Source organism: Eurytemora carolleeae, unplaced genomic scaffold (assembly GCF_000591075.1).
Source record: "Eurytemora carolleeae unplaced genomic scaffold, Eaff_2.0 scaffold1065, whole genome shotgun sequence".
NCBI lineage: Eukaryota > Metazoa > Arthropoda > Copepoda > Calanoida > Temoridae > Eurytemora > Eurytemora carolleeae.
The window spans coordinates 104,085-116,363 of record NW_019396985.1 but is presented as its reverse complement, the minus strand read 5'-3'; the positions used below and the strand labels follow the sequence as shown (position 1 = coordinate 116,363).

At 33.1% G+C, this 12,279-nt stretch overlaps 1 protein-coding gene and 1 long non-coding RNA gene across 2 annotated transcripts; both read right to left on the bottom strand.

The window, feature by feature from the left end:
• Positions 1-3,033: 3,033 nt before the first annotated feature.
• On the bottom strand, positions 3,034-4,651 carry LOC111710793 (uncharacterized). Its single transcript, XR_002767133.1, has 3 exons — positions 4,246-4,651; positions 3,814-3,882; positions 3,034-3,112 (listed from the first exon to the last, which is right to left on the bottom strand). It is a non-coding gene; the product is annotated as an uncharacterized LOC111710793 (long non-coding RNA).
• Positions 4,652-4,792: 141 nt separating this feature from the next.
• On the bottom strand, positions 4,793-10,626 carry LOC111710800 (uncharacterized). Its single transcript, XM_023484943.1, has 3 exons — positions 10,306-10,626; positions 5,864-5,939; positions 4,793-5,032 (listed from the first exon to the last, which is right to left on the bottom strand). Exons 1-3 carry the CDS (start codon positions 10,479-10,481, stop codon positions 4,955-4,957), a joined length of 330 nt encoding a protein of 109 aa, XP_023340711.1. The 5' UTR covers positions 10,482-10,626; the 3' UTR covers positions 4,793-4,954.
• Positions 10,627-12,279: the final 1,653 nt, after the last annotated feature.

Here is a 12,279-nt window from a genome sequence, read left to right as displayed (position 1 = left end):
AGTGAAAATATGCTCCAATACTAATTTGTCCCCAATATGTCGTAGATCTGAGACATTTCAAACTTTGAATTCTATTAGATCAAAATAATATAGCAATGTAATATCAAAGGTTTACACCATCAGGTTGTAAAGATGTAGGGTTTAGAAAATGTGAGTTTGTGGCAAAGATTCAATTCCTTTGTATTCTCTATGAACGATATAATATCTTGCTGGGTGATCTTTAAACCAATATACTCTGTGAACTGCGCTCTGTATGAAAGATAAATAAAGGAGAATTGTGTAAGATTTCGTCCAGATTTATCTCTAAATGGATTCATCGAGTACTAAGGATAATAAATAACGTTGTTCCACAGTAAACTTTTCAACTTATTTTAACAAACCTTTATCTCCAAACTTTCATTTGGCAGGGTGTTATAAAAAGGACAAATCGAGGGATCATGGTTGTTAATTAAAAATAGCGGAGTTGCAAACTCTGCAGGATTAGTCTTTCCAGTAATCTAGGGTTGTTCATTAAAGGTTGTTAATCTAGGGTTGTTCATTTAAGGTTGTTAATCTAGGGTTATTCATTAAAGGTTGTTAATCTAGGGTTGTTCATTTAAGGTTGTTAATCTAGGGTTGTTCATTTAAGGTTGTTAATCGTGTTGTGGCGCATTTGGACGTTTAATAGGGTTCACACAAATTTGAGAGGTTTGTCAAAGAAAATGAGTCTTTGCCACAAACTCTGATATCTTTGAAACCCAAAGTCGTAGACCTTAGATATTTCAAACTATAAATTCTATTTAATCAAATATTGTTAATTTAAACTATCAAAAGTTGTGAATTCACAATCAGATTTCAAAGAAATAGAGATTAGAAAATTTTAATTTGTGGCAAAAACTAAATTCTAATAATGCCAAATTTGTTACCCTGAGAGAAAATATATGCAAAAAGAAACCAAGCTACAATGCACTTTAGCTTAAAAGGAGTAGTTGGCAACATGCTGAAAGATGAGAGACTGTACACTTTAGATTATCTCATAGATTAATTAAAATAACAGATAGGACCAAGGATATAAAATAGATGGATATATCATAGTCAAGGTTTGATGTAATTTTTTCGATGGGGTGTTATGCAGAACGTTAGACATTGGACCCTGGAACTTACAATTTGTCTTTGGTTTTCGTAAAGTTAATAGATGTCAAAGGAGTATAGAAAAACATTGTAAGTCTTTAAAACTTGATAAGATTTAGCCTCCTTCTTTGTATTATAAAAATTGTTGGAGATTATAAAGATTTAAACAACCTTGCTTTTATTTAAAAATTTGGAATTTTAAACAAATTTCTCAATATCTTGGTCAATTCTTAAGGTACAAAAACGGCTGACCACATTTTTGGAATTCTGAAAACAAGGCGCCTTTGATGCTACCAACTCTTTGAAGAAAATGCTATGATCTTAGCTACAGTATCTCATTTCTGCTTACTCCAGGGCCCACTATCTACCAAAGTTCTTCTCTAATTTGGACCCTGAACTTAACACTTCAAACTTTTTTAAAAGTACAAATAATTTTTATAGAATGAACAATAGCCAGAATAAAAATTTGTTAAAGTAAAACCTAAAATTTGCTATGCAGAGGTTTTAGAAATTTCCTAAAAATATCTAGGGTCCACTGAGATATAACAGCTGCGTAGCCCACCGATAAAGTTTCATGTACACTAGCCCAGAATAGTATAGATCGGTAGAAAGAAGCATACATATAAGCGGGCCGTGGATAGGACACTAGATGTCGTCTTTGTAAGATTTAAATGAAACTCGTTCACTATAACCCTGAGGCAGAAGCCCAGAGGAGTAGAATTACAAGTAGAGAGAGCCTGTTCTACGCCGACTGCGCGAAACTTCAGGGTTATTGTGAGTGAGTTTCATCTAAATCTTGAAAAGACGACATCTAGTGTCCATTCTGTTATTTTAATTAATCTATGTAGTACCCTGCACTCTGCTGGGAAGAAAAAGTAAGCAAAGTCTGTCGGAAGAAGACTGAGAACATCAAACTTGAAGAACTAAACAATTCAGCTGTTCTGATAAATTATTCTACCAAATAATATGAAAAGCGAGAAGCAGTTTAACTAAGCTTAGACTTAATTGAACCACTTCTTTTTTAACCGTGGTTCAACTAAGTCGACGTAGTTCAACTACTTTTAAGATTAAATTTGTCGATTTTATTAAAAATTGTCCCTAGATTCAAATTTTGGATGACAAAAAATTGATAATATTTTATTGTACAGTGAAACACTTAATAACGAATACATCGAAAGAATTCATCAAATGTCGTATTCTTCACTTTCTGATAATGGAATGTTGCAGATATTTAGTTTTTTAATTAAATGATTAAATGGAGCTCTTTAAAACTGTTCGCGCATATTCATGGCTATTTATTTATTTTCGCAAATACTGATATTTACGTAATATAGTATAAAACTCATTGAACAATTGTCAAGACGACATTTGATTATTTCTTCCGATTTATTCGTTATTAAGGGTTTCACTGTAGTTTTTTTTTATGATCTGGACGGAAGGAAATTGATAGAATTGGTCTCAGTCAAGAAAAACGATGACATCTTTGTTCCCTATGAACAACTGAATGTTTAAAGTTTTGGATGTTTACTAGAAATTACGACAATGCAGTCCCTTAACATTATTTCCAATAAATTCAAAAATTTATCATGATTTAATGCAGTTTAAAGAAATCTTGAATTTAAATGTTAAAAAAATCCAAGCTACCGATCAGAAGATTTTCTCTTTTTTGTGTCTCCAAAGATTGTTTCTGGCATCATTTCACACTGTCGAGAAAAAATATTTTTTTCGTCGCCTTTAAAAAGAAATGTGCTTAACTTTTAGAAAACATATTACTGAAGATGAACGAAAATATTTTGTTCTAAACTACATTTTTGAAGATGGAAGTTTTAATCAAATTTTGTCTAGCTGAAAAAAATCTCATATTTCTCTTCTCTCTTGGCATGATTTTTCAATTTAAAAATAGAAATTTTCCATCCAGCTTTCCTTGGATTTATAATATTTTTGTCGTAGTTTTGAAGGTTCAGTCACCATTATACCTTGCTCTAGGAACCCCTCATGCATCCTGAAACATTAAAGGGATTGAAGACAAAACTGACCCTTCATTTATAGAGTTGCATGTCCGATATACAACGATACCTTTCAAACCTTTTTGGCTGATCAAGGATGAATTAGATGTCAGCTCAAAATTGATTTTTATTCAATAATGGATCTCCCTAGTGCTTTGTATTTATGCTACAGAATCATGAAAGACGTTGGCAGTATTCATCATTTTTCAAATAGAAAATTGATGATGCATATGCTACTTCATTGTTACTGAGATATAGAGGCTTAAAGGGTTCCGTTGTGATTTACGCCTGGTACCCCTTTAAAATAATTTAAATCATTACACTCTTGTGTGGTTCAGGTGAGTTTGTAGAGATTTATTACAAACAATTGAGATAAGTAAGTTTTAAACGGAAGAAAAACTTTAAATAATGACTAAACAATATAATGGTTAAATGACAAAATGGTTTTAGAATAGTCAATTAATCAGTCATTTGTGAAGAATATTATTCAAACTCTTACTGTATTGCAACACATACAGAATAAGCTTCATCTTTGCGACTTGATATGATGAAACGTCTGGTGGTTCAAGTGGTGAAATGTTTGCAACAGTAGGTTCCAAAGCTATTTTTTGCCACATTGCAAAAATATCAAGTTGGAATTTATGATTTAGTCGCCTGTTTTGGCGTTTTTGATCTTAAAACAATTTTACTCTGTTACCTTACAAAAATATCCGCAAGATAGAGAGAATCTGAACTGTAATCAAGAACTAACCAGGCAACTGGGAAACTAAAGAAAAAAAAACATAAAATATTTACATTAAAATAATATCAAAGTTTAGTTTAAAGTAATGGAATTGAGTCTTTGCCGCAAACTCCGATTTTTATCCATATTCCTTTACAATCCAATGTTGGGAATCTTAGATATAGATCAAGGTATGTATTTTGTTAGATCAAATAATCTAAGCTTGAAATATCAGAGGTGTACACCATCTCGGGTCAACTATATAGAGATTAGAAAAATTGAGGTTTTGACAAGGACACGATTCCTTTGTCAATGGAATAGAATATATATGCGCCAAAGTAAAAATCAAACAATAATATTAGTTTAAAAGTCGTCTTTTCCCATTTTCGGCCCCCTTGTATAGATTACCTATTGTCCAGGTTCCAAAAAATGCTTCTCCCAATAACCAGCATTAGATTGTACATAACGGCAATGTTGATGCAACACAGCCAATAGTAGTGGTAATCCTTTCCTGTACAATTCATAAACAACACCGTTCATAACATATATGTACTGTACATAACGGCAATATTGATGCAACACAGTCAATAGTAGTGATAATCCTTTCCTGTACAATTCATAAACAACACCGTTCATAAAATATATGTACTGTACATAACGGTAATATTGATGCAACACAGCCAATAGTAGTGATAATCCTTTCCTGTACAATTCATAAACAACACCGTTCATAACTTATATGTACTGTACATAACGGCAATATTGATGCAACACAGTCAATAGTAGTGGTAATACTTTCCTGTACAATTCTTAAACAACACCGTTCATAACTTATATGTGTACTGTACATAACGGCAATATTTATGCAGCACAGTCAATAGTAGTGAAAAAACTTTCATGTACAATTCATAAACAACACCGCTTATGTACACTGTTCATGTACTCGTCACATTAAGTTCACTAGTAAAGAATGGTGTATTTGGTGTGATGTCTCGTTCTGCCGTATACAACTTCAGTATGTGTACTGTACAACTTACTAGCTCTTAGCTAAAAAGTCAGTGTCAGGGGGCGAACACGTCATGTATGTGTGTTTGTACCAAAAGAGTGTGTGATATTTCTACGGGTTGTTTCCTGTATCAAAAGCTAGATATCCTCGAAACCGTCCACCAAAATATGAAGGTGCATTGGGATCATCCTAAACAGTAAATACCAAAATATGAAGGTGCATTGGGATCATCCTAAACAGTAAATACCAAAATATGAAGGTTTATTGGAATCATCATAAACAGTAAATACCAAAATATGAAGGTGCATTGGGATCATCCTAAACAGTAAATACCAAAATATGAAGGTACATTGGGATCATCCTAAACAGTAAATACCAAAATATGAAGGTACATTGGGATCATCCTAAACAGTAAATACCAAAATATGAAGGTGCATTGGAATCATCTTAAAAGTAGCCATGAAACTCAGCGGTAGTTTTTTAAGTGTGACAAATTCGTAGAAATAATCTGCGTATCTGCGTAAGAAAAATAATGTGAATCTAATATTGCCATTTTAGCATATAGGGTCATTGTGTATATTTAAAATGGCAAAACAAAAGATAAACATCGCACGTAGAAAAGTTGCAAAGTAACCTGAGGACTAAACTATAATCTAATCGACAGAAATTATTATGTTATTCTTCAGACTGATTTCTGGATTTTTAAAATTAAATATTATCTATCAGATGGATTTAATTGAATTAAGAAAGATGAAAATTTAAACCCTACAAGTGTTCCCTTTACACCTCTGTGATGCAGAAAATAATGTCCTTCTTATTGAAATGTTCTTCAATGTTTCTGTTGCGGAAATCAACATTTCCCTATTACGCAACAATCAAAATTTAGTATCATATCTATTCAGATATTCAGATATTTTTGCTGAGACAAAGGTTAAAAGAGTACGTTTGTGAATCAGACGTGCATATCTATAAATGAAAGTTCTTTTATAATTATATCGACAGTACAAGATGATCGGATACCTTTGCATTGTCTGCTACATAGGAGAATATTTGGTTCCAGGTTCTTGGAGGTAGCTCTTCACCTGACTCTGAGTATCTAAACAAACCCGGACTCTGAGGATATAAACAAACCAGAACTCTGAGGATATAAACAAACCAGGATTCTGAGGATATAAACAAACCAGGATTCTGAGTATCTAAACAAACCAGGATTCTGAGTATCTAAACAAACCAGGATTCTGAGTATCTAAACAAACCAGGACTCTGAGTATCTAAACAAACCAGGACTCTGAGTATCTAAACAACCCAGGACGTTGAGTATCTAAACAAACCAGAACTCTGAGTATCTAGACAAACCAGGACTCTGAGCATCTAAACAAACCAGGACTCTGAGTATCTAAACACACCAGGACTCTGAGTATCTAAAAAAACAGAAATCTGAGTATCTAAACAAACCAAGACTCTGAGTATCTAAACAAACCAGGACTCTGAGTATCTAAACAAACCCGGACGTTGAGTATCTAAACAAACCAGAACTCTGAGTATCTAAACAAACCAGGATTCTGAGTATCTGAAACAAACCAGGACTCTGAGTATCTAAACAAACCTGAACTCTGAGTATCTAAACAAACCAGAACTCTGAGTATCTAAACAAACCAGGACTCTGAGTATCTAAACAAACCAGGACTCCTGTATCTAAACAAACCAGGACTCTGAGTATCTAAACATACCAGGATTCTGAGTATCTAAACAAATCAGGATTTTGAGTATCTAAACATACCAGGACTTTGAGTATCTAAACATACCAGGCCTCTGAGTATCTAAACAAACCAGGACTCTGAGTATCTAAACAAACCAGGACTCTGAGGATATAAACAAACCAGGACTCTGAGTATCTAAACAAACCAGGACTCTGCGTATATAAACAAACCAGGACTCTGAGTATATAAACAAACCAGGACTCTGAGTATCTAAACAAACCAGGACTCTGAGTATATAAACTAACCAGAACTCTGAGGATATAACCAAACCAGGACTCTGAGGATATAAACAAACCAGGACTCTGAGGATATAAACAAACCAGGACTCTGAGTATCTAAACAAACCAGGACTCTGAATATCTAAACAAACCAGGACTCTGAGTATCTAAACAAACCAGGACTCTGCGTGTCATAAATATAATAGACTTTATAATGATCAAAACAAGGATATTATACCATAGCTGTAGCTGAAAGTACCGTTGTGAATCGAGTATGGAGGGTCACTTGAGATAATGTCCCCAGTTCAATTAAAATATTAACATAATCTTACAAAATAGTTTTATATCTTCTGAGCTGAAAACTTTAGAATGGGATATCCTTAATACCGGTAACTTAATCTGAATATCCAATCTTCAGAATGGGATATCCTTGATACTGGACGCTTAATCTGAATATCCAATGTACACACTTTTGATTTGAATCTTAATCTTCTTCTTTGGATACCTCTACTATATAAAAGTTACGTACATGCATGATAACAATTACAGATACGATGCTATATCGATTAGATTGAATTAAAGTCATTAGTTCACAAGCCGACTTTTAGAGTATTTAAACAAATATAAATTTAATCATGTTAATATGAAATTATTAAAAAACATATTTTAGCACATTTGAGGACTACAGTCGTTTTAAACTGCAGTCTTAATTAACATTAATCCAAAACTTACTTTCGTATATATTTAATATTTCATAATATTTTCTATTTTTCCTGATATAAAACACATTTATTCCTGTTTCGAGGATTTCTGATAATGAAGACGGAATTTTCACATTTTCCAGGAATGTTCGAAAATCCAGCACCAGTGAAATATTATTTTTGAACAACAAAATCAAAAAATTACGAAATATTAACTATACACGAATGCGTCGAAAAATTATCGATGACTATTGTGTGTACAATATCTGAATGATTTGTTTGGAATTAAATTGCTTATTTTACGATCCGAGTTGTATGTTGCAACTTTCAGAATTTGTATGGACGCTACGTTCTCCAGTATGAGTCGTTTTTCACAATTTTCTCCTTATAGACGTAACAGATAGAAGTAAGATTAGTAGTGATCAACAGAGCTTACTTTTCGCCGTAAGCCTATACCCCCTTTCATTTTTCGCGAACACTCCCTTTAAGGGTACCATTGTTAAATAAAGGGCATTGCCATCTTTGCATGGATGGTCACATTAAATTATGCCTATTACCCCTTTTCAGAGATTAAAAAATTCCAAGAAATTATGACAATTAAAGTCTAGACACCCTGTATTTCAAAGTTCCTTTTGTGGCTAAAGTTTTCTGTTTAAAGAACTTGAAATCTAATTCCTCGGAAAATAAATGGAATGGAAAAGTTTGTAAAAACCTGCCAGGCTGCCACTGTATTACTTTTTGATGTAACAATTAATTAGAAAGTTGGAAAACTTGTAATTTAAACATTTTTAACAATAACAGTTGTTGTCTGGATTTTGTTTTTGCTAAGAAACAGGTTTTTGTAGAAGTGAAAGAGGGGGGGGGGTTACAATAGCCCTCCATTTGCCTTGTCTTTGTGTCTTGTCTGATTCATCAACGGTACCCTTTAGACCTTCGGCTAATCCAGGATGACGGAGCTATACTCATTTTATGAGCAGAAATGTGTGTACGTTGGGGAATTTGAGACGCGGCATTCGTTAAATTCGGAAACTGAAAATTTAACAGTTTTTAAACTTACGGAGTTAACTTTCCGTTTTCCGTTTAAAACTAATATACCAACAAATAGTATAATAGATAAAAGGAAAAATTAATTGCTTAATATAGGTCAAATTGTGATCGAAAATCACATCTTTTTGGGCTAAAAATAGCGATATTATTTTCAAGCGTGGCTTCTCTTGGTCAAATAAAGTAAACTTTAAAGGGGACTATAAAAATAAAACAATATATATATATATATATACATAATCCCTTGAACTAGCGTTTAAGGAGATTATTACATAAATCATGTTTTAAAATGAAAATTCAGATTCTACACTTCAATTTAATGTTTAAAGTTTAAAGTTTCATATTCAACAAAATGTTCCTAGATAATTTGGTCTGATCCCCCCCCCCCCGTACCAGAGTGAGAGGCATTCGGTTTCTTCTATTTAAAATTAATCGCGTTTTGGGCTATAATTCAACAATTTTTGAACTTACGGCATACTTTTCATCAAAACCTTTGTGCCAACAAAAAGTACAAAAAATGGGCTACACATTTATGTTTAACCATGTCAAATTGAGATCGAAAGTCACAGCTAGCTGTCTATAATACTGACAGAACCATTGACAGTCCGCCTATGGTTCCATGTTTTTCCCTTCCTTGATCCTAATCTTGACTGCTTGTTTGTTTGCTACATACGTCAAAACGGCTGAACCGATCCGGAAAACCTTTTTTTGTTGGTTTTACGTGATCCCAAAAAAGGTTATAGAGATGGTCAGAATTAAATAAATTGCCTTACAAAATATTGATTTTCAAAATCCACGAAAAAAGTTTTATTTTTGAAGTTTGAAAATTTAAGAAAAGAAAATGCGTTTGATTGAGCAAGTATTTTAAAGTTAAAATTTAAGATGGGTGCGAAGCGTCCTGGAAACTTATAATGTTTATAATATTATTTCTTTTCTGAAGTTATCATTTTCCCTTTCCCAATTCCTACATTTTCACTACTCTTTGTAAAAAATAAAAAAAAGAATTGAGCTATTGTCACAAGCTCTAATTCTCTAAAATTCCAATATCATAGCAATCAAGGTCCACACCGTCAGGTTGCAGAGATAATGAGATTATGACATTTGATTTTGTGGCGAAGACTCAATTCTGCTAGTAATGACTGAAATCCCATTGTTTCTCAGTTCACCAACCCAACAGGCAAATTATTTAGCTATCTAGGGATGAGGAATCTATGAAACTACATTTTCAGGCCCTTTAATACGAAATTATATATACAGAAACATTACATAGAATTGGAGATTATCAATTCATAATTCAAAAATATTCATCCGATACATTAGCAAAAAGTGGTTTAAATACGTATACATCAGATTCCGAATAAAATGAATTTGAGCCGCGTCTCAAATCCGCCAAAAACCGGTTTCAATTGAGCGCCGGCTTAAATCTAGAAATATTGAATACAATTTTAAATGCAACCAACCATATTTGAGCCTATTCTCAAATCCAAGCCGCTGCTCAAATTCTTTAAATTCGGCCTCAGGATGAGTCATTTAACTTTAACATGAACCAGTGCCGCACTTCACATAAGAGAAATGATTCAACTTAATCTACGTAGTTCAACTAATTGTTGGCCTTCATTAGTTTTGGTCCCGTTAATGAAAGAGGAAAACGTAATATGTTTTCTAAAAAAAGGAAAGTTTTGTATTAATTTTGGAATTATTCTTTACGAAGTTTTTTTTTAAAGTGTATTAAAGCCAACCTTTTCTTAAAGCATGGAAGCAGATTCACAGGGTTGAGATGTTCCAATAGGAACCTTCTGAGCCAGGGTTTCTCCTGAGTATCCGTCCCAGAATCAATATCTATCCTGGAGTCAGGGTTAGTGTCTTCCGTCGTCGCCGGAGCTACTTTTCCGTTCTTCCCCCCACTTGGAGGCATAATCTGGAGTTAACATAAGAAATTAAGAACGCAAATGAAATTTGGAAAAAAAATGAAAAAAGCACTTCCCTACATATTTCGGCTCTTTTCCTTTCTTCCATAGTAAAACAAAATAGTCAAGCATTTACAAGTAGTTTACCAACTTAGCTACCCCTCCCTCTAAACAAAACCTCTTGTTGTGCCTCTGATGCGTTTGCTTCATATCTTTTGGAACAGATATTGAAAACTTTTTGTAATTAACAAGGATTAATTAGCGGTGTTTGGTACTTTCCCAAAGGCATTTTCCCAAGGGCAACTTCCCAAGTGACAATTTCCCAAGTGGCAACTTCCCAAATTTGCAATTTCCCAAGCGGCAACTTCCCAAATTTACATTTTCCTAAATGACAATTTCCCAAGTGGCAACTTCCCCATGAAGGAAAAACGACATTTTCCCCATGAAGGAAGTATTAAATGAACATTTAAGATTAACATTTTTAAAGAATTTCTCAACTTTTTTTTTAAAAATACGCAACTTAAAAAAAATTTATTTAGTTTCTCTTAGTTATATATATATATATATATGTATAATATTTTGGGTTTGACAATGTCGGGATCGAGCGCTGCAGTCTTCTTGTTGCAGGATCCAAACAGGTTCAAGGATTTACCAGTCTAGTATGATCGTATTTAAGACACACAAAGGAATTGAGTCTGTGTCACAAATCCTAATTTTCTAATAATCAATGACGTAGGCCTTAGATATTTCAAACTTTAAATTCTTTTACAGCAAATTATGAAAGTTTGAAATATCATTGGTCTACACTACCAGGTTTTTTAAGTTATTAGAAAATTTGAGTTTGTGGCAAAAACTCAATTCCTTTCGTAGCTATGCTCCAAGGAGAAGTCACTGGACCAATCCTTTGCCTCATCAAAAATATCCCAACTCAGATTTAAAATAAATTTTATTTCGACTTCATGAAGCGAGATATTATGTAAAATTTGATTATTCCCCGGAACTCGTTTCTTACCCAAACCTCCTTCAACAGTAATAAAGGAAAGAAAACCACGGGTTGTTAATTTTCGTGAAATGGCAGTAAAAGATTTATCTTTCTATTTTTACGAATATCTTTATGAATATGTGCAGATAACATGATGTTCTCCTTAAGGAGTACATCCTAAAGTAAGAGAGCCTCAGCTTTCGAACCCATTTCCATCCGTTGAATGAAGAGTTTTTGTATTTGTTGAAATATATATTTTAAATAACAAAGTAAAAAAAGTCTTTAATATTATTTTGGACAGAACAAACAAGACTGAAAATGTGTTTGCAAATATATTTGCAAATGTGTTTGCAAATGTATTTGCAAATGTATTTGCAAATGTGTTTGCAAATGTATTTGCAAATGTATTTGCAAATGTATTTGCAAAAATGTATTTGCAAATGTATTTGCAAATGTATTTGCAAATGTTTTGCAAATGTATTTGCAAATGTATTTGCAAATGTGTTTGCAAATGTATTTGCAAATGTATTTGCAAATGTGTTTGCAAATGTATTTGCAAATGTGTTTGCAAATGTGTTTGAAAATGTGTTTGCAAATGAATTCACAAATGTGTTTTCAAATGTGTTTGCAAATGTGTTTGAAAGTGTGTTTGCAAATGTGTTTGCAAACGTGTCTGCAAATGTGTCGATACAGACTGCAGATGTACTTCGTTGTAGTTAGTTTTACGCTAGCAAGGTTATAATGCAAGGAAAGTTATTTCTGAGGTGTAAGCATCTTTTGTACTGCAGTTTACTGTCTCTGGGAGGTAATGTGAACACAAGACG

Bases quoted from the DNA above. Each gene is read 5' to 3' on its own strand.
- LOC111710800 (XM_023484943.1), bottom strand. From the start codon at position 10,481: ATGCCTCCAAGTGGGGGGAAGAACGGAAAAGTAGCTCCGGCGACGACG. The intron at 5,940-10,305 runs GTTGGCTTTAAT...GGGTTTGTTTAG, and splicing joins CTTCCATGCTTTAAGAAAAG to ATACTCAGAGTCAGGTGAAG. The intron at 5,033-5,863 runs GTATCCGATCAT...TTTACTGTTTAG, and splicing joins ATGTAGCAGACAATGCAAAG to GATGATCCCAATGCACCTTC.